The sequence below is a fragment of the Nothobranchius furzeri genome, chromosome 2 (assembly GCF_043380555.1).
Source record: "Nothobranchius furzeri strain GRZ-AD chromosome 2, NfurGRZ-RIMD1, whole genome shotgun sequence".
Lineage (NCBI taxonomy): Eukaryota > Metazoa > Chordata > Actinopteri > Cyprinodontiformes > Nothobranchiidae > Nothobranchius > Nothobranchius furzeri.
In genome coordinates this window covers 55,789,272-55,810,997 of record NC_091742.1, presented here as the reverse complement: position 1 = coordinate 55,810,997, position 21,726 = coordinate 55,789,272, and the positions used below count along the sequence as shown (strand labels likewise).

The following is a 21,726-nucleotide window of genomic DNA, read 5'->3' as shown; positions in this document are numbered from 1 at the left end:
TAGCAATATGACAGAAAAGAATAATGTGTATGGTGTTCGCCATCTCAGTTCAAAGTGTTAGCTTGCTAACACTTTGAACTGAGATATCTTTTTGGGATTTCAAACATTTTAATTATGACCAAGGACACTTGACTTTACTTTATTCCCATACATAATGGCGATCTCAAGTGCTCTGAAGAAAAGCAGGGCTTCGGCGAAGAGTGGTGATGTGATAAAATGGAAATACGGAGTAAAATAAGAATTTGACACTAAAACAAATTGGCTTAAGGTGAGCCAAGAGGAAAAGACTAATAAGAGATGAAAGCTCTTATTATAACACCGGTCAGTCATCTGACATCTAAATGGATGATGCTGGGAATCTTTTCATTGAGAATCTGAAGCTGCACAATGGTAAACAGGTCAGCCTGTCTACCACAGTGTGAAACATGAAATAATATAACAAAAATTTAGTTTTTAAAAAGGATTGTTTTCAGCTAAAGTAATTATAGCAACCATTAATTAATATGTTTTATTTTATTATGTAATTATTTAATGACATACCAGTATTAAACTAGCCTTGCCACCTGAAGGGCCTCCACCAGAAGGTGGTAGGTAAGACACTAGATGAAAGGACTAATTCTAATACTTTATTTTTACACTTTACGCCCAGAAGTGGTTTGATACAAGTTTGCATCTCAAATGGAATATAAACACAAACTTTAGGACTTGATTTGTTTGATTAAGAAACATTGTTCCATGGGCAGGATGTCCCATAGCAGCTCTCATTGTATAATGAGTCTTCAAGGTTTTACTGCCTATAAACTTGTTTGAATTCAGTAGGCAATTACAGGTCATTTAGAAATCTATGGGCCTGAAATTATGGTTGAAAATCACTTTTTAGTTTAATCCTATTTCCTTAATGAATTAAGTAGAGTGGAGGTAATTCTCATGATTAAATATATAAACTTATTTAAAAATGGATGCAATAATAGAAATGATATGTTGATTTAATTAACAGGACACAAACAGTGTCACAATAACAACTGTGGTCTTGCCTCCATAAGGAAGAAGGAAGACATTTGTGATTCTGCCCAAGTCTCCATGCTTAGTAATGCAGACATTTGCAAATATTTCTATAAAATAAAATTACTTAGTATGTAATGCATATACCTACTATATGCTTCTACATAAATATATTTACACTAAAATCCTTCTGTTAAAATTGCCCAAATGAAGACATGTGTAGTGAGAACTGTATAAGTCCGAACCCACAGCCTTGTGGAACACCACATGAAATTATGGAGGAAGCAATGCATTATAAACAAACTGGAATCTCCCTGATTATACCAGTTTAAGCAGTGATTTAATCCCAAAGATGTGTTGATTTATTAGCATGAAACATTGTAACCAGTTGTGTGAAAGGCTATATTAATATTCGACATAATAAGCCCATAGAGAAGGTCATTATTAGGGGCATTAAGAAACTTGTTTATAATTATAATTTCAGTTTTGTAGTGTACTCTAAATCCATACTAATTTTATTTTCTGCAAATGAGAAATGAGCCGTTTTAAGATGACGCACATGAATGCTAAAAACCATTTTCAAGGGAAAGGAAAGTCAGATATTCATCTGTAGTTGCTTAGAAGATAAGGATAAAGAGTTGGCTCTTCAAAGTATGGTTTAATTAAAGCCAATTTGGAGGTCTGTGGGATATAATGAGATAAAAGGCAAAGATTGATCTGTTTAAGTACAGAGGTGTTGATAAGGGATCTTTAAATGGTCCAGCAGGGATGGAATCCAAAAGATGTTTTGATCGTTTAAAAGCTCTGATTGTCCATATCAATAAAAAAAGAAACCTTTGGAATGAAAATAAATGTGTCTAAATGAGTTTTCTTCTACACTTAAAGATGAAAACTATGCTTACTCTGGGAAGAATGTTTTCCCTCTCTAAAAGTCAACAGGTTACCAAAATATCACCGAATATGACTAATGTTGTTAAGTGCACCACTCAAGTAATAATAGCTGTGATTATTGTGCGATTTTGATTTTGTGTGAAGAGTTGTGCCAATCACATACGAGAGAATGGATATAAATTACCTACATTTATTGTAAAGTCTATGCTATTTTGCTTCATTCCTGTGTAAACTAACAGTTATAAGTGATATCTATTAATTGATACATGCTCAGTGCGATAAAAGTGTTTGCTCTCCTTACTTATTTTTTGGCCTCACTTAAATGTTTCAGACCAGCAAACAGATTTCAAAAATCAGACAATGATAATTTGTATAAACACAAAAAGCAGTTTTTAAATTCTAATTTAATTTATTAAAGATGAGGTCACTGAGAAACCATTTTTTACTTTTTCGGTTACTCTGAGTTAAACATGCAGGCTAAATGTAAAAATAGTCTCCTACACCTATTCACTGCATCAGCTTCTGTTCGGGTCAGAAAAGCCTGACAGATCTACGTCACACTGTCACCTAACATTCATAGACTCACCCATCCTGACTCACGACGGGGAAGGTTGTTGTTGGTTTAGCGTCCAGGAAAAAGCAGAGAACATCTCGGCTAGTGGAAGCTAACCGTTAGCATTAGCAATATGGCAGAAGTCCTTCAGGCTTGTGCTATTAGTTGATATAAAGCGTCCACATTGCAAAGCAAACAGACTGATAGAGCTGTAGCGAAGCGTCAATGACGTCAACGGCTCGATTCTAAAAATTCATCGACGTCAGATCAGTAGTCGACGCACCACGCCCACTTGTTGCATCCCCAGGAGTTTGTAAATAAAGGGGGAATCTGTCTGTTTTTCCTCTAGTTCGCTTCTCTGCCTTTAACATCTCCGCCAAATACCGAAGTCCCAGAACAACGTCCGTCTGCTACTAGATTCCTTTCCTGTTTTGCCGGCCTTCATCTCCCGGCAATGGACAACAACTTCCGGGGTCAGATGCGCTGCTCCTTCTCTATCGCAGATGTAGAAAATCACCGGGAGCGTTTCTCCCTTCATAAAGGAGCTTCTTTCAGACATTAGGAGAGCTGTTTTTTGTGGTAGCAGTCTCTCCTCCATGCTGGTCTGTTTGCTGCTGGGTATTTTTAGTTTATTTAAACTTGGTAACTTGAACTTAACATTGGTAAAGCTACTGTTAGCATTTTCGCTAACAGCTAGTTGTGTTTGGATAAGCTGTTACGTTTTGGTTTAGAGTTCATCTTTTTGTGGTGTAGATCTCCCTTTTATTACATTTAGAGTGTTGTGGGTTTTCGGTTTAGTTTAAAATATCACCTTGAGTTTGGTTTAACCACCCAGTTTAGAGTTTGGACCTTTGGAGATCCTTATTTTGGTCCAGAACCCTGTAATCTTTGCCCAGTGGGACATCCCTAGTTATTTGTACTTTTGTTTTTATTCCCCACAGGCAGAATTAATTTTATTATTCCCAACCTGTGGATGGAAAGATTTATGATTTTTTGTTGTTATAAATAAACCTGGTCATCGTTTTAACTTTTAAATCCCACGTTATTGTCCCTTCCTTTTTGCACACAAGCCAAACTCCCCAGGAAGAGTCGTAATACCACTCGCCTCACGCACATGTGACCAAAACAAAGCAGTATGGAGACACTCCGTCTACAACCACCTCTCAGGCAGCAGCCTGCACTCCCAAGTTCTACATGTCACCAGAACATAACCAACTGCAACACAATTAAAGCAGTGTTATACAAAATGGAAGGCCTGTAGTGTTTATTCTCTTACAGTAAGAATTTATCAATTTTGGGGGGAATTTATTTGAGATTTTCTGGTTTTTGTTAATTGTGCAGTAGAAAAATAATTGTTAGATTAATCGTCTAAATAGTCATTACAATAGTCGACTATTCGATAAAATAATCGCCAGAATAATCGTTTTATAAATAATCGTTTACCCCCAGCCCTACAGACTGAGCAGTAGAGCTGTGTTGTTGTTATTCAATCAAAGGCGAGATATCCGAATATCAGAAAACAGGACTTCAAATCCCGCTGTGTTCTACTCCCTCCTCCTCTGGCTCACCTCATAAGGTGTTCATTTACACTAGAGACCACGGCAAATATCTTGAAAAACACGTGAACTTTGACTCTAAATTCCTTTAAAACTGAGCATTTTATGTTGCTTTTTGAGATCTTTTAGCCTCTTCTGATGGATGTCCTTATCCCACAGATCCGATAGTAACCACAGGTATGGGTGTGGCTAGTAAAACAGAACTCACCTTTTTTCACTGCACTTTACACACACCAGTGAGCAAAGGCAGACTAGAATTCTGATGGGGAAAAATAAGTAGGACTACTTCATTTCTTGATTTTTCAACAATTTTGCTTCAAGAGTTGGGTTTGCTTGCTGTGCAACAATGTTTACGTGGCTGATATGAGTCAAGGTGACGCCCACCTGACCAGCAGAATCCAAGCTGTCCCGGCAGGACAGAATAGCAACAATATTCCCTCACCTGTCGGTTTTAACAGTAAGTGGATTTCTAGGAGTTGACCACAAGCAGCCTCTTACCATATGACCCCCTTTAATACATTTCAAATACATTTCTCATTAAAAACCCACTTAGATTCGCTCCAAATCTCTTTTTAGGTGGAGAGTGAAATTTGAAACTATGAATTAATGAACTCAAGAACTTTTACTCACCACTGATGTTTATCCGTGTACACTGTGAAGCCCCAACTGCAAAAAGACAAGAGGTCAGAAATGGGAAATTTGGACTCTTTAACTTGAAGACAAGTTTATAAACACAATTCCAGACTTCAAATCAATACAAATATTAAGCTGAGTGAGTGCGGCAAAGATAACAAAAGGTCAGAACCGTTTCACAAGCGTGCAAGGAAACACACACACACACAGAAGTTTTCATCGAAAGCTGAGTGCTTAGCTGTGGGATTCATTAGTGCAGTTCCATCCTCTATAATTATGTATGAGCAGCCATCAATGTGCTCCAGGCCAACTGTACAACGCACCACTGCTCACCTACAGCACGGTGTTGATGAACGTTTCAGAGACACTACCAAATGTAGTCCAGCAAATGGACTTTAAAAGACCTCAACCAGGAGGAAATAAGACTTAATATGAGGTCATTACACATTTAGAGGCTGGGAACTAAATTAAATGATCCTCTGGACACTTCAATGGGTAAAGGTTAATGCTGTGAAGTAGTTTAATTGCTATTAATTTTTGTAGTTAGTGATAATTATTAGTTTAATTGTGCATTCAGAAACTGTTTAAATTGTATCTCAACGCCAAGGCTGCTATGTGAAGAAAGGATGCACAGTGGGTAATTAGAATTCAAGATAAATCCAGGTTTAAGAATAATGTGGCTCAACACACGGGAGGCGACATCGCCTCTCATCCATTCATTTTCAATGAGACATGCGCGACAAAGCGATAATTGCGGGTCTCCCTCCTACCAAGCGAAACGCGAAAAGCGTGCGTGTGAAATTTTGCACTCGTGCACGTGTCGTGCACAGGCGACTCAGCGACGTGATACCAGAAAGTTGAAACATTTTCAACTTTTCATCGCTGTCGCTCGGACGAGGACCAATCAACGGAGGTTTCATTCACTGACCAATGAGCGGACAGGATGCTCCGTACACCTCCGAGCAAACATGGAGGAGAAGTTGATTATTATTATGTTTATATAGTAAAATCAGAAGTAAGATTTCACATAACTCTAGCAGCACCTTGTGAAACATCATATCTACCGCTTTATTAACTCTGAACCGCTTAAAAACCCTTAATTCCCTCCAACCTGACACAGCCAAGCAAAACAACGGAAGTTTCGATTTCGCCATGGAACAGAACGCGTAGACGGCTTTGCCGCTGGCCGCTGCCGCGGATCGCCTCCCGTGTGCCAGGTAATAAAAGAGACGGCGACATATTTCGCTGATCACGGTCGTTTGTCTCTTCCCATGTGTCGAGCCCATAACTGTAATGCAAATAAGTTTTATAGCATTCTGAGCCTTTGAAGCTCATGTATACAGAATCAGTGAACAAACGTGACCTTGATTCCTGCTTTATTAGTTTTGTTAAAGACGACAGGTTGATCATTCGATGACTTTAAAAAAAACAGGTTTTTTAAATTGATTTATTTGGTGAAACTGATCCGGAGTTTTCTTCTGTTTAAAGGATGATTATAGTGAATTGCATCTGTGTATGAAATATGCTGTATAAATAAAGCTGCCTTAGATGGTGCAGAAGTATATGACTAATGAATTACATTCAGCTTTCATATTCAGTACCAGGATGATGTTATGCAATTCACTGAGGAGGACATCGACGACTCGATTCTAAAACATGTTCAATGTCAAGTCTGGGAGTCAACACACCACGCCCACTTTTTGCATCCCCAGGGGTTCGCCGATAGAGGAGAATTCTGCCTGCTATTCTTCTAGTTCGCACTCTTCTTCAACCTGGAAGAATGTTCGTTACCAGATTCCCTTCCTGTTTGGCCCGCCTTTGTCGCCCTGCAATGGACAACTCCCGGAGTCAGAGCCGCTGCTTCGTGTCTACCACAGATGAAAGAAATCACTAGGATAACGTTTTTCCCAGGCCCCCACAATGCGGCTCCAAAATTGAGGCCAACCCGGAAGTACAAAAATTGCAGTTCCGCCCTCATCCGCTGGGGGCTGGTGTCAGAAGCGGGCAAATCCTCATTGACTCCCATGTTAAAAATACCGATTTCACAGCAGAAATAAACATGTTTACAGCCTGGTACCAGAACATGTTTTTGGTTTAATTGATCTAGTTTACACTCATGACAACTCTGAGGGGGGTGAATTTTTTTCTCACTCTTCTGTTTAAGTGTATTAAAAGCCTAAAATTCTGTATAATTAATGAGTATCAGACCCACGTGACTGCAGAGCTAGCTCCGTGGAAAGGCCTCAGTAGAGCATCGGTCTGGCTTGGAAACTGTTCCGGGATTTTGAGTCTCTGTGTTTGTGTATTCTTTTTTGATATTATTTGTGCAATTGTTGGACAAAATGACTTGCTGTGGCATTAATTGCACTAATAGAGCGTCCAAGGAGTCTCCACTTCATTTTTTTCGGTAAGTAAAAATATATTTATGTTTTTTAGGTCACTGCCGAGCTGAGCTTAGATTTTAACATGTACTGTTTAACCATGAAATTTAAATGTAATAGGGTAAAACCCAGTGCATTTAACATAATGCTGCACTTTAGAAAATGGGTTGAAATATAACATGTTGGTGGAGCTGGGTTCCGACTATCGGCTTGTGGAGCTCTCGGGAGACCGATGTTTTCCACCTGTTTCTCCCCTCCCCGCAGCTCGGTGCATCTCTGTCTGATCGCGGCTTCTGTCTGCTGCGCGGGCTGCCGGCTTGTGGAGCTCTGGGATGGAAACCTTTCCACCCGGTTCTCCCCAGCGGCAGCTCTGCGCATCTCAGATCGCAGCGGCGCTTGTCTGCTGTGCGGCTGCCGGCTTGTGGAGGTCTCGGAGACCTCTGTGTTCCACCCGGTTTTACCCAACGGTCAGCCCGGCGTATCTCTGACTCAGAAGCTCTGGTGTTGTGCACAGTTAACTCCGGTTGTAGCTGGGTTGCTACCTCCATTAGCTTAGCTCCCACCTCCGCATTAGCTTTGGGTTAGCTTACGGTAAGCTTGTAGCTAGTTCGACCGGGTGTCGTCAGTTGATCCCAGCCTTACAGCCTCACCCCCAGTTCCACCTCTCTTCCCTTTTGTGGAATTGTCTGGGCTTGACGGAACCTGTGACACGGTCAAAATGGCGGTGGTGGCCACCTCCCATTTAGCCTCAAAAACGTGATATTGGAGCCTATGGAAATGAATTGTCCAGTATATATGTCGACGGTTTCTCCCTTCATAAGGGAGCTTCTTTCAGACATTCAGGGAGAGCCAGAGGTGTGGACTCGAGTCACATGACTTGGACTCGAGTCATTATTTTAATGACTTCTGACTTGACTTGATAAAATCTATAAAGACTTACGACTTGACTCGGACTTGAACGCCAATGGCGTCTGTTGACTTGATGATGACTTGAGCATATTTGATATTTTAGCACAAAAGTGGCTCGACATGGACAAAAATCATAAATCATTCTTGGTTCTGGGTTTGACTTTATGGCTAAATGCAGCAGCACTTTGTTTATAATCAGTTTCAGTTGCACGTTCTGCTTGTTTGTGCAAATAAATGAAGCTTTAAGAAGATTTCATTCTGGAATTTAGTTATTATCTGTGTCATTAAATTGAAGTTGGACAGATGACTTGATTATGACTTGAAAATTCAAAGTTAAGGATTCGGACTTCCATATCATTTACTTTGGACTTGACTTGGACTTGACTCAAGACTTGACTGGAAAGACTTGTGACTTGCAAAGCAGTGACTTGGTCACACCTCTGAGGAGAGCTGTTTTGTGGAAGCAGTTTCCTTTGCACTGGTCTGTTTTCTGGGTCTTTTTTGGTATATTTAAACTTGGTAACTTGAGCTTAACGATGCTAAAGCTACTGTTAGCATTTTGTAGCTTCTTGTGTTCCCTGAACATGTTTGAGGTCGGCACTCTTTTATGATGATTTGATTTCCTATTTTTATTGGTCATTTTATCCCTTGTTTTATCTACTTGTTTTCTACTCTAATGTTTTAATCCTCTTTGCACCATTTGATTTGCTTTTATTATCTACTTATTTATTGTGATTTGCATTCCGCATCCACTGTTGTCCAGCGCCTTGGGCTCCCTGACAGGGTTGTGGAAGGCGCTTTATAAATAATGCTTTGATTGATTGACTGATTGGATAAGGTGTTACGTTTTGGTTTAGAGATTAGAGTTTATCTTTAGTGTGAAGTAGACCACCATTTTGTTTAAATTTATGGGCCATTCCCATCTGTACCAGGTTGGCCCGGGCCGGGTAGCCCCAGTCGGCCCCAGCCTGGCCCGGTTCATTCCACACATCCTTGCCTTAAGCCCATGTGGGCTGATTCTACCCACCAATCAGAGGCTTGCTCTAATGGAAGGTGTGAATTTGCTGTCAGCAGTGGGTGTGTTGGCCCTGGTCGGTCTGAAGCAGACCCCCTCGAGAAGAGGGCTGAGAATGAGCCTTGGTTGGCCCGGAAAAATACCAGGCCACCCAGATATGTAAACAACCTACGCTACCCGGCCCGGGCCGACCCGGTACAGATGGGAATGGCCCATTTGAGTGCATGGAGAATGAAATGACTTTTGGGCAAGTGACGGTCTAGATTTCTAGGCTAATCATTTGCAGCTGTGGCCCCTCTGACTCTGGAGCTCTCTCCTCCTGAGATCAGTGGACTCAGTGGTCTCCTTTAAAAAGCTGCTGAAAACTCACCTGTTCAGGCTGGCTTTGGTGTGACCTTCTGGTCATCCTCCTCTCCCTCACTAGCTCTTTGCTGCTGTTTCTGTCAGTTCAGTATTTTTCTGGCTCTAATGTTTACGTTTATCATTTTTAATGAATTATTATTATTAAAAGTTATTTCTTTTAGTACCAGCGGTTTCAGTGTTAGTCATGATCGGAAGCTATTCAAAAGCAAAAGTCACTGAATCAAAAAGAATCAAATAGATATTATAATGCAACTGTACACATCCTTGGTAGTGTTTTTTGTGAATACTTCTGAAGTTGAATGGTTGTCTCTGTGTGCTTCAGTATGAAATTAGTGTTCACACAGTGAGTACAAAGGTGGAAAGACCACCTTCCTCTTCCCTAAAAACCTTCAGAGCTGCAGCTGAAAATGAGCAAAGGAGTGTGTGAGGTGGAACAAAGTAAAAAAAAAGGGGGAGACGTAAAAGCAGCAGCCCGGAGCACCACTCCTGTGAGTTAAAGCAGCCGGTCCAGCTTCGCAGTAGGCCACTTGCAGATAGAACACTGCTTAATGAGGTATTGCTTCTCCTCACCCTCTCACTACAACTCTCTCCATTTTCCTCACCACTCTGTCTTTATTTCTTCATTCACCGTATCACCTCTCCCACAGCCCACTCAGCGACACACTTATGATACCACGCCGCATCATCTTCTGTCCCTCTCTCTCCTCCAAAACCGGCTTTCCTCCTCGTGAAGAACAGTGTAGCACTGAGACCTTCTGGACTAATATCTCACACTTCTTCCAACTCAAAAATTAGATATGGAGAAATTTGTATGGAGTTATAATTAGGCAATTTGAATTATAAGGTTTGGTTCACAAGAAACTTATTTTTCTCCCCAATTAAAAGAACTGCAGCAGTTTTGACAGGTCATTAATTACAATAAGAGAAGATCATTAAAACTAAACTGTGGCAACAGTGTGTTTAATTTAAACAGGGAGATTTTAATCATTTGCTTTGATCTAATTTATTTTTGTTTAATCAGTATATGTACTAAGCCGGGGACAGGAGGGTCTTTGGTGTCCCTTCAGGTGTCTGAGGAGACACCCAATAGAGAGTAATACTCTAAAAGGAAAAAAAAAAAAACACGGACTCATTTAAGCAAAAATATTGTTGATGCCTATAGCATGCCCTAAAGTAGCTCTCCTCAACAGCTGACTTAATTCACCTGGATCCAAATGCCTTTAAAGCTCAGTCGTGTGCAGAAAATGTTCATTATTAGTAGGAAATAAAGAAGAAAGTCAAAGAAAAACAACCCACAAGTGTTTGGGGGATTCCCTTAACAAATGACCGTTATGTTTTCTTCTTTAGTATGTTGATGTGCTGCCACGTGATTCATGGGTGTTTTGATTTTTGTTACTTTTTTCATCTGAATGGAATTTATTTAGTTTTTGGGTGGTTCCTCAACTTTTAAGCTGGGGATCCACGAGTTGATCGCTGAAGAAACATTTGACCCCTGACTGTCAAAGACTGGAAAATACCAAAATCACTCACTCACGAGATGCGTCAGAAGATGGGTCCATGTGGTCATAAAAGGGATGGACATGGTCAGCAACGTACTTAGGTCTTTGAACCAGACTCAGGTGGGACGAAGAGGTCCAAAAGTCAGACAAGAACATCGCCCACACACCATTACACCACCAGCAGCAGCAGCCTGAAGCATTGATGCAAGGCTGGATTCGTGCTTTCATGTTGGTGACACCAAATTCTGACCCTGCCATCTAGATGTGGAAGCTGAAGTCCAGACTCATCAGACCAGGAAAAAGAAGAATTGGTGTTATCAGCATAGTAGGTGAACGCCTTTTCAGTTATGGGATCAGGAGAGAGGGTGCTCGCTGCAGAACCACAAAGGTGGTGCTGCACCAGAGTCAGAACTGCCCATTCCATCAAAGTCAGTCCAAATCCTTCCAGTTGTCAGACTTCTAGCTAATATTAACTAAAAAGCACTACTGAGGACAGAGCTGAGAGGTTAAGTGAACAGTTTTAGTAAATGTTCCATATCAGAAAAATCTAACTTTTGGAACGTTTCACCATGTTATATTGTCATTCCCTCATAAGAAACACCCAAAAGCCGTTTTTGGCTGCATTCATGCATTTTCCTCCCTTCAATTTGGTCTCCTCCCCCTGAAGCAGGTCTGGTCTTCGGTTCTCAAATCAGGATATTCTGTGGATTTTCTGACAAATTACTTCTGAGTTACTTCTACTGAGACACTGCCGGAAAAACCAAACATCCCATCTACAAAGACACACTGGATGGCACAAGTACATGTGGCGCCAACTGCTTCCTAGCAGATGTAGCAGTGGAGTGGTTATGGTGTCAGACTAGCATGTAGTTTTGCGCAGGTTCGCCTGCCGGTCGTGGCGTTAACTTTTTTCTTCGTTTCTAGCTACGCTTGCTAGTATTATGTTTTCAACCACTTATTGATAAACCGTTTAAAATGTAATGACTAATCTGTTTGTTTTTTATTTTCTTTGTTTATTTAGCCAGTGTGAGTCCATGTGTGAGTAGAGTTTCAACTAAAAAGCTGTTAAGGAACGACCAAATTCAAAGAACTTTTAGAGACAATAAAACTAAAATATAAACAAATTAAATCTGTTCCAACTGGCTAAATAGATTACTGCCGAGCCCACCGAGAGTCGAGCTGGCGTCAGCAGAGGGCATAACAAAACTCAAGTCAGACTGTTATGCCACTGGACTACCAGAGCTCATCCTAGAATCAAGACAAAAATGCGGTTGTAGGCGCCTTTTGTTGGAGTGGCTGTGGGCAGAGACAGAAACCTGTTCATTTCGGGATATATTCAGGCTTTGTCATGTAACAAATTATATTTATCTTGCTTAATTGGAACATAGAACATAGCATTAACAATTGTAAACTAGTAACAGTCGTAATTCTTATGATCAGGTTAGTTTGCGATGAAGTTAAACAACAACAGAAGAAGTCAGTGGGCTGGGGTGAGTTTGCGTGAATGGGCGGGGCTGACTGTGGTGCAGCTCTGCCTTTGTGATTCTGCAGCGAGTGCTACTTGGATCAGGATCAGTGTTGCCAACTCCCCCTGATAGAAAGTAGTTGAAGTTGACCCAGAAAGTCACCCAGATGTCGCCAGATGCTAATTTGCATATTGATGACATCATCACGCCACATTGGTGTTCATTTTCCCCATAGCATCTAAAAGATATATATGTGTATATATACATATATACACATATACATATATATACACATATACATATATATATATATATATATATATATATATATATATATATATATATATATATATGTATATATTTATGTATACATTTATGTATATATACACACTGAAGATTTTTAAAATATGTTGGTCTTTTTAGGACTAAGAGGGAGGAAAATAACAAAAACTATTTTATGTGTTTAAGTTATTAATTAGTATGATTAAAACGGCCCAAATTGCTTTCATATGTAAAATGAATTCCTAAAGTACCAATAAAATTACATTAAGACAGATATGGTGTGGTGATCCAAACAGTTCTGTTGGAGGATATAACTCAGAGACCTCCTGCTCTTGTCATTCTCACAGACATTTTCCTAAAAAGCTGGGGGGTTTTTTGCACCTCAGAATTTCTCAACTTCTCTGTTGTGTATTCTCTCCATCGTGATAATAACGGCGCACCTAGCAAACAGGAGCGGGTGTCTCATGGTACAACCATCCCTGTGTCACTGAAGGAAATTCAGATGAGCCACAGAGCTGCGTGTGCAAACGTGACGTAGTTGAGACTCCCGTTGACTTTATTTTCCAAATGCAGGAAAAGCCAAAGTGACGGCTGCAGAACCAGAGATGGCAGATTGACACCTGTACCGTCTCTAGTAGAAGCGTGAGCATGCAGCAGCAGCAGTAGACATAAATCAACGGTCTCCAGCTCTGCAGCTGTACCAAGCTGTTTTTACAGGACCAGAGCGTTTGCAAACGGGATTTGCCGCAGCTCCCTGGGGAGGATAAAGGTCGTTTATAAGATCAGACCGTGGCGGTAATGTGGCGCAATCGTGGCAATTTTATAAAAGTTTAGGTGATGGCGGCATAAAGGGGGTATGGGGCGGTCTCTGCGCTGCCGCAGACTTCCGTTTATCGTGGACATAACTTGCTTTTATTGTGATTGAAGCCGTGATCGTTACTTTTTTTTAACAAGCAGCTCCTAAAGGTGTCTGTCCCCATCAGTCCCTGTGCAGTCTCTGGTGATCTGAGCTTCAGCTCTAACAGAGAGGCTCATGGAGCACTGCGGCGCTCCAGTTTGCCATCTCAGCTGATTTTGTTCAAAAGTGAACCTTATTGCCTGTGTTTACTTTCTTTTTCAATACATTTACCAGCTGGAGCTCAGCAATAACTCCCCACGTCATCATGACATCTGCCTCTGTTGCACCAGGGTGCATACGACAGACCATTACCGCAATATTACTACCAAGCGAGGCGGAAGGAATGCCGAAAAATTTCGTGCAACGCCATGCCGGCATGGCGCGTTTATAGACATACCATTGCGGTAACATTACACCGATTTGCCGACATGGTGTCTTGTAAAAAGGGCTATGTCTTCGGCCCGGCCGAAAATGGTTTATGATTGGTCGGTCCTCGTGCACATGTGCAGATAATCGTTCTCTTTCCTTACTCCCGGAAGAACGGTTCAGAGTGCAAATGGTTTCTTTGTTGCTAATCTGTAGGGAATATCTACAAGAAAGTTCTACAGAAAGTGGCAAACAGTCCTGAGAAATGTCGCTAGGTTTGTCGCTAGGCGCTTTTTGGGAAAAAAGTTGTTGACAGGGGCCAAAAAGTCGTTAGGAACAGCGACAAAGTTGCTGAGTTGGCAACACTGATCAGGATGCAAGAAATGGTTAAATGTCCATTAAATCTACTTCAAAGGGAATCCAAAAACCAAAACGTACACATCAATCTGTTACGATTAGGGGTGCTCCATTCTGGCAACTTGACAGATATTGTTTCACTCTAAATTTCCGACACCGAAATAAACTGATACCTATGTATGCTACGTCCCCCTTTCTTTAAAAAGAGACACCAAACCATTATAGGTTACTAACATCACATTTCTCCTATCATGCATGGTTACATTTTAAACATTTGGTGTGTCAAATAAAAACAACTTCAATGTAAGTTAGTAACAGGAAAAGAGCCGTGTTTATTTGGTCTCTGACAGCAACTTAGTCTCATTCTCCCTAAGCGTGACGCTAACATGTGTGTATCAGTTAATGCAGTTTTTGTTTTTCTGCATATTGCAATTAAGACGATAAAACATTTAGAAATATCTTCAGATAAGAAAAACAAGCCTTGGGTGAAGTCTTGTTTTTGTCGTTTGTTTGCTGGTTAGCTGCACGTAGCTATGTGCTGTGAGTAGCGATGGGTACCGAATTCGGTACTTTTTAAGGTACCGACCAAATTCCATAGTACCGACTGAGCACCTATTCACGTCATTTGAAATGGTGCCTCGTTTCAGTACCCGTCCTTCATAACGAGAACTTGCCTAGACAGCTGCGCATGTGCAAGAGCGTTATGTCGTCGGTTGCTGCGAGCCAGTTTTAAACAGAGCAGCATGGTAGAAAGAACGCACGCTAACGCTTGGGTCCACTTCACTAAATGTGATGGGTAACTGGGTGATGATGAAACCAGCGACAACGATCTAAGTGAGACATCCTCATCTTAATCTGCTCTGGTAGGTAAATAAAATGTTTAAGATAACGTTAGCTTGATAAATTAGCTTCCATTGCCACCATTGTTATCAGCTAATGGAGCGTTCGCTTTCTCCTTGGAAATTCTGACTTCCCAGTAGGAAAAATCAAATGAAAAAAGACGGCAAAAGGAATGAAGACACACAGTAAATTTAGTTCACAGTAAAGATGTTTGCTTCAGTTTAATTATCAGCTTATAAAACTACAAGGTCGATGTTAAAATACAAACAGTTGTATGTTATTTATCGTGATATTTATCAAATATGGTTATATATTGAGAAAAAATATATTTTATTACAAAAGAGAATTAAAATATGAAACACTCAAAAGTATCGAAAGTTGGTACTGTTAAGTACCGGTATCAATTCCTAGGTACCAGGAATTAGTACCGAATCAGTTCAAATGTCAAAGGTACCCATCCCTGGCTGTGAGGACCGTGTACTTCTACTACACTGATTTCTACTTCACAAGCTGAGCCAAATAAACAAAAACATCTCAGAAACTTTACCTTTTTACATTCTGAGAGAGGAGTAGCAGAAGAGCTTGCGTGGTGTGTAAAAGTTGGGTCATTAAGGGACTGAAAAGCGACACTTTCCAATATTAATTGTGGACTGATATTACTGAACATTCCTAGTTGCAATGCTTGGCTCATAAACCTGAAAGTGATGCTTTTATTTGTGTAATAACCAAGTACGACTTAAGTGAATATTACTTGTTTACAGCTGTATTTATGTAGAAAAGATATGGATGATATTAAAGTCAGAGACCCATTATCAGTCCCTAACCATCATGCTTCTTTTATGCTTATTAACTACTTCCTTTTACATGCTAATGGGATGCGATTAATGAGCATGTGACTTAAAAAAGTGCCTGTTCAAGCATCATTAAAAAAAAACAACAAAAAGCAGCATCAAGTGTTAATTGCTGTTAACGCATGATGCAAATACAAGAACATTTGTGCTATTTAAGCCACTGAATGTGAGAAGTTTTCCTGCTTACTTGGTTGGAGGTTTGAGCTTCTTCTTCAGGCCCAGGAAACATTTCACTGTCGTCAGTTGGATCGCTTTCTCGGCTTTAGTGTTCTGAGAGGTGAAAAAAAGACATGACAATAGTGTTTTTAAAGAGAGGAAGGCGAAAAAGTGCAAACAGAAGGAAAACGTGATGGACTAAACTTAAAGTAAAAAGCCAGCTGCTGCCGTCTGTGCCATTTTACAGAATCACAACACAACAATCAGATGAATTCATTGCTGGCGAATCTCATCCTCCAGCTGACAAAGAACAAAGTCAAGGAGAACAAAGCAAACAGAATCAAAGTTAGAACTTGCTTCTGACACCTACACATCAAACCCAGCACCCTCATTCTCTGCTCCATCCAACGTAATTTCCACTAAATACAGACCTGGCAGTAATTGCAGAGGCCAACAAATATCAATTAAATCCCAGTAACAAGTCTAATTTCCTCCTATTTACGCAGTAATTAGCCGCATTCTTCTGCAACCTCATTTTTAGAGGAGCGCTCAGAGAAGAGACCCCCCTCACACATTGCACTCCTACTCATTTTGCCTCCTACCTCCATCCCCAACTCTACAGGCGGCCCCTCCATCAATTATTAATGCTTCTTCACACTCCTTTACGAATCCCATGTTCAAACTGCAGAAATGTGCTGAGGAGAAAAGCCCTCCAGGGAACTTGGTCCTGCTGGTCGTCTCTCCAGCACATGCTGTATTCTTTCATTTTTAAGCAAAAAAAGAAAAAAAAGAGTGGAAAGCCTGCTGCCACCAGCGTGTTTTATTTCTCTCTGTAATTTGAAAAATTGGAACCTTGAGACGAGTTGTTAGGAATATGAAAAAGATAAAATACATGACACAAAGTCTGACTGGTCTGGGTCTATTAGGCTGCACTGTTGTAGGACACACTCACACTTTTGGCTCTGCTTTAGAACGTTTTTTATATTTCTTTGGGATGCAACTCTTACGTTCATTTCATTCCCCCTTTAATAACGTGGTTGGAAGTGGTTAAAAAGTCTTTTTTGTGAACTAAAGGGCTGTACTTACTTTGATGTCCCTGTAGAGCAGCAGCTTCTCTGCTTGAAGAACTACGTACTTGTCCTGGAACTTGTGGCCCGACAGAAGTTTGGACGATCCATCACTGAACTTCAGATAGTCACCTTTTATGGACTGTTTCAGATCTGTTGCACAATATAAAAAATACCAATCAATCAATCAATCAATCAATCAATCAATCAGTCAACAAAACAACCTCTTAACCGACCCAACAATCCGCCAACCAACCAACCAACTAGGCCTGGGCGAAAAATCGATCGAATGAATAATTTGGAGTTTTTTGTTGCAGGTCATTTAAAAAATAAGTAAATCAAGTTTTTATGTAATGGCGCATTTTTGGCTCTTTGGAGATTTCGAAGTGTTTGTTTCACATAGCAGCATGGCAAGCAACAACAACGTCACAGCACACACAAAACAGCAACAGCAAATGACAACATGGCTACCGGCGAGAGTGGGAAATTTGTTCCTAAATTTGCCTAAAGCCCTTCACAGTCGAAGGCAGCAGCACCACAAACCTATTCCAGCACCTGAAATAGCAAAGGTGAGCCATACACCGTAAGTTGATGAGTACATTTCACTGTAATATTGAACTGTTGGTAATTGAAAAAGTAGATTCAGATATTTTTTAAGGCTTGCATTTAATAATAATTCACCGTTAGCATTGTTAGCTCTACATTAGCTACTAGCTATTTCTACCAGACATCAGATAAAGATGTTGCGGCTTTTTTAAGTGTACAAAAAATAACTTCTGGGCCTTTTTCTGTTACTGGCTTTGGTTCTCTCCTAAATGCAGCTGCATTTTGCTGGTCACAGGCAAAATACAAATGCCAGCACTGCAGCGTTAGCCAGTGCAGACACAACCTTGTGGGCTCACAAATTGTAAACAAAGACTACATCCCTCTTTAGCTTTTTTGAAACACTGACCTCCACCTAGCCAGCTGTGAAGGAAATCTGTTTCTATGTCACCTTTCTTCCAACATGACTGAGACATTAGACTGTTTTATGATTATTTCGCTGTAAAATTCTTACTTATTGAATACTTAGGCCCAAGCTTAGGCAGTTTTACCACCCTAGAGCTTTTGGAGTTCAATAATGAAGGCGATTTACCAATTTTTTTTTTTTGGGGGGGGGGGGGGTCCCTTAGATGAGAGGTGTTTCAAAAGTTGTTTAGCCTAGCTCTTTGCCTCAGCTCCCGTAACAGGACCAATACAGCTCTGAGCAACTTCTACTGAAGGTAAGATATTGACTACTGATAAAAGACTCTCCAGAACACAACAACGTCTTTTACAGAAGACTCCACCTTTGCTGTTGGTCATTATTTTTGCCTCTGGAAACTTCTTCATTAGAAGAAAAGCAGAGCCGGGGGAATCCAGGGCACTCCATTCCAGCACTTGCTCAAGGATCTTCTCACAGTGGTGCAGCGGCCGCTCTGTTAAAAATAACAAACCCCGTTTTATTTGGAGGGAAAACCAATAAAGGTTATACGTAAAAGAAGATGTAAGTGATTAAAAAAAACAACAAAAGCTAATCTGTTCTCCGGGCTGTCATCCTAGAATCCACAACTAGCACACGTGAACCAAATAACAAAACGATGTTGTTGTTCCCCCTGCTGTCATCACAGAACAGTTTAAATTATCTACAGCATATCAGGACCCGATTATAAAAACACACTCATGTGCAAAATAGACCTATTATCTCTTCCTAATTGGCGAACTGGGTGCATGCTGTCAGCCAAAAAAAGAGATAATTTGTGTAGCACCACCTCTGATGCTTCAATTTCTACACCCCCATGTTTTTTCATAACCCAAGGAGGTAAAAAGAGCCACAATGGCATAACTTATTAATAACAGAGGGCTTATCTTTTCTCTCGAATCTCTGCAGACGCCTGCCGTGGAATTAGTTCCTCCTTTCCCTACAAATATTAGCCGCCCCCCCCCCCCCCCTTTCTGCCCATAGTCTTCAGTAACAGTGTTTATCTGCAGCTATTCTCCAAAATAACTCATTAATGCACCTTCCCTCCCCTCTTTGTGGCTTTACGAGCCAAAACCCGTCACGCTGTAGCCTTCAAAATAGCTCCGCTGTTTACTCTTCCTCACGTGTGCTGTTTTGGCGTGGAAAATATGCCAAACTCTCAGCAAACATATCACCTAGTATTCAGGACACATTGTCTTTTTTTCTCGAAGAGGACGGTGTGTCCTTTGAAACTTTTGAGGAAGAAAACAAGCATAAGAGCGAGGTGTAAACTCTAAGTGAACCGACAGGGACGGCGAGAGGGAAGTAGCTTTGCGACAAATCCTGACTTCCCTCTCGCTCGATTCTTCTGTGATCAAATGCAGACGCGTTGAGGCGCGAGGAGCCGTCTGTGCCTATTAATGCGAGATGACGTGGGGTCAGCTCTCTGGGTTGATCATGCAGGAAAGATGAAGGTAATCTATGACATATGATGGCAAGGATGATTAATTAATGTGCATTTCATCAAACCAATGATGCTGAGATAATTTCTCAGCATGCCGCCACGTTCACAGACACCGGTTCATTAGAGAGAAAGCATAATCTTCTAATGACAAGGTCCACGGATGAAAGGAAGCGTATTCTTTGCACACACCCTGCAAGAGAATACTCACAATACCACAGTGATGTGACACTAATTAGATTTACAGCAGATCATAGAAGGAAATCAAAAGCAAAGACTTTAACTTCTAAGTGAAATGGGATTTCTTTTAATTACATGTTTTAATGTAACAAGTCAAGTATAGGGAGGGCATTTCAGGTAAAAACATTAGTCCAAGGATACTCTTTTTTTTAATTTTTTTTTCCCAATGGACGCAGAGATGGAAATTGTAGTTCTCAGTCATCCTGGACATGATCATCCTGAGAGTTTTAGCTGAAAACAGCTGGCCGTTTCTGGATATGTTGGAGACATTTATCCTCTCATCCCAGAGGCTTCTTCCAGACTTTGGTTGTGGTCAGAAACAAACACACTGGTTGTGCTGCAAGTCTTTTTCTATTTCTCCAAAACATGTTTTTGTCTAAATGAAGGTGATGTTGTTGTTCATAGAGTTAAAATTCATGTTGAAGTTGGTAAATGGTAAATGGCCTGTATTTGATATAGCGCCTTCTAGAGTCCTGGAACCCCCCAAGGCGCTTTACAACACAACCAGTCATTCACCCATTCACACACACATTCACACACTGGTGGGGATGAGCTACAATGTAGCCACAGCTGCCCTGGGGCGCACTGACAGAGGCGAGGCTGCCGAGCACTGGCGCCACCAGTCCCTCCGACCACCACCAGCAGGCAACGTGGGTTAAGTGTCTTGCCCAAGGACACAACGACAGCGACAGACTGGGCGGGTCTCGAACCTGCAACCTTCCGATTGCGAGGCGAGCACTTAACTCCTGTGCCACCGTCGCACAGATTAAGATTATTTCATCTAGTAGGACCTGTGGTTAGCTGGTTCATGTAAAGCATGTCATGTCTTGAGAGAATCGGAATCGATAGGAACCGGAATCGAAACGAGGAATTGGAATCGGAATCGTTCAAAATCAAACGATGCCCAACCCTATGTGTTAGGAGATCGTTTTGGGCCGCTGCTGTAAAAAAAAGTGAGGCACGAACCGGAAAAGCTTCTGCCGATCACATTTCAACAACGGATTATGAAGGAACGGATAACGCGATGACTAAATTTCAACATAAAAACCTGAATAATGTTTCCAGCAGGGTTCTGATTGGTTAATGAGATCTGCCTGTTATTTCTGTGTATAACAATGTTTAACAAAATGTGAACTTTCACACCTAGCTCTCCATTTTCGATTACTTCAAAGGTGGTCCAGAAGTCATCAGCCTTGAAAGCGCCGTTTTTCATACTCAACGCAGTTTCAGCGAGCTCTAAAGGCCGCATACTTGGATGAACCTGGCAAAAACAACAAACCATTACAAAGACAAAGAGTACATTTTAAAAATTTTACTTGATCTTTTTAGAGAATACGAGGCTAAACAAAACAAGTCTGACAGTTTCCCCCCCGAGAAGGAATCAAGATTTCATATCAAACTGTGCTGCTCAGCACTCATCTTTAACCTGAACCCTATTAACCATTGCTGCTAACATAGAAAATGAGTCTGTGACCTTCAGCAGCCTGCAGCCCCTGGAAAATGCAATTACTTACACAATTTAAACAGATTTCTTTGATTAGTTTGCTTTTGATTCACTTCTGTAGCGGTAATCCCATCAGGTTAAACCACAGATGTCTCAGCCCTGTTCCATCAACCATCATCTCTTGTTCTACCCTCTTTTCTTCTACTTCACCCTAACCTCTCTTATTTCACCTCACTAACAGGACATGCACACAGCATTGCACACACACTCACCTTTATTAAACAGCACTGCTCTGGCACTCGCTTTTCCAGGTACACCTCGAATATCAAATCCCCTGCTGGACAGAACTAGAGAGTGACAAATAGAAAAGGAAAAGATGGCTTCAGTTGAATGGAAAACCAGAGTAGCAGGATTAATTTGAATTTCTCTTCTAAACAACATTTCGCTCTAGAGTGGTCGGAAAAAGCGAGAGGGATGCTTGTTGAAATTGTGGAAACAGGAGGTCGATTGTGGAGC

At 41.0% G+C, this 21,726-nt stretch overlaps 1 protein-coding gene across 3 annotated transcripts in view; it reads right to left on the bottom strand.

Moving 5' to 3' along the window:
* arap2 (ArfGAP with RhoGAP domain, ankyrin repeat and PH domain 2) overlaps positions 1–21,726 on the bottom strand; it is a 251,081-nt gene that overhangs the window by 6,964 nt on the left and 222,391 nt on the right. For all 3 annotated transcript variants that reach the window (XM_070546657.1, XM_070546659.1, XM_070546667.1), the window contains exons 25-30: positions 21,483–21,557; positions 20,910–21,027; positions 18,414–18,542; positions 17,105–17,238; positions 16,050–16,132; positions 4,633–4,668 (exon numbers count right to left, since the gene is read on the bottom strand). In XM_070546657.1, coding sequence (XP_070402758.1) covers positions 4,633–4,668; positions 16,050–16,132; positions 17,105–17,238; positions 18,414–18,542; positions 20,910–21,027; positions 21,483–21,557 — 575 coding nt within the window. The remainder of the gene's footprint in view (positions 1–4,632; positions 4,669–16,049; positions 16,133–17,104; positions 17,239–18,413; positions 18,543–20,909; positions 21,028–21,482; positions 21,558–21,726) is intronic.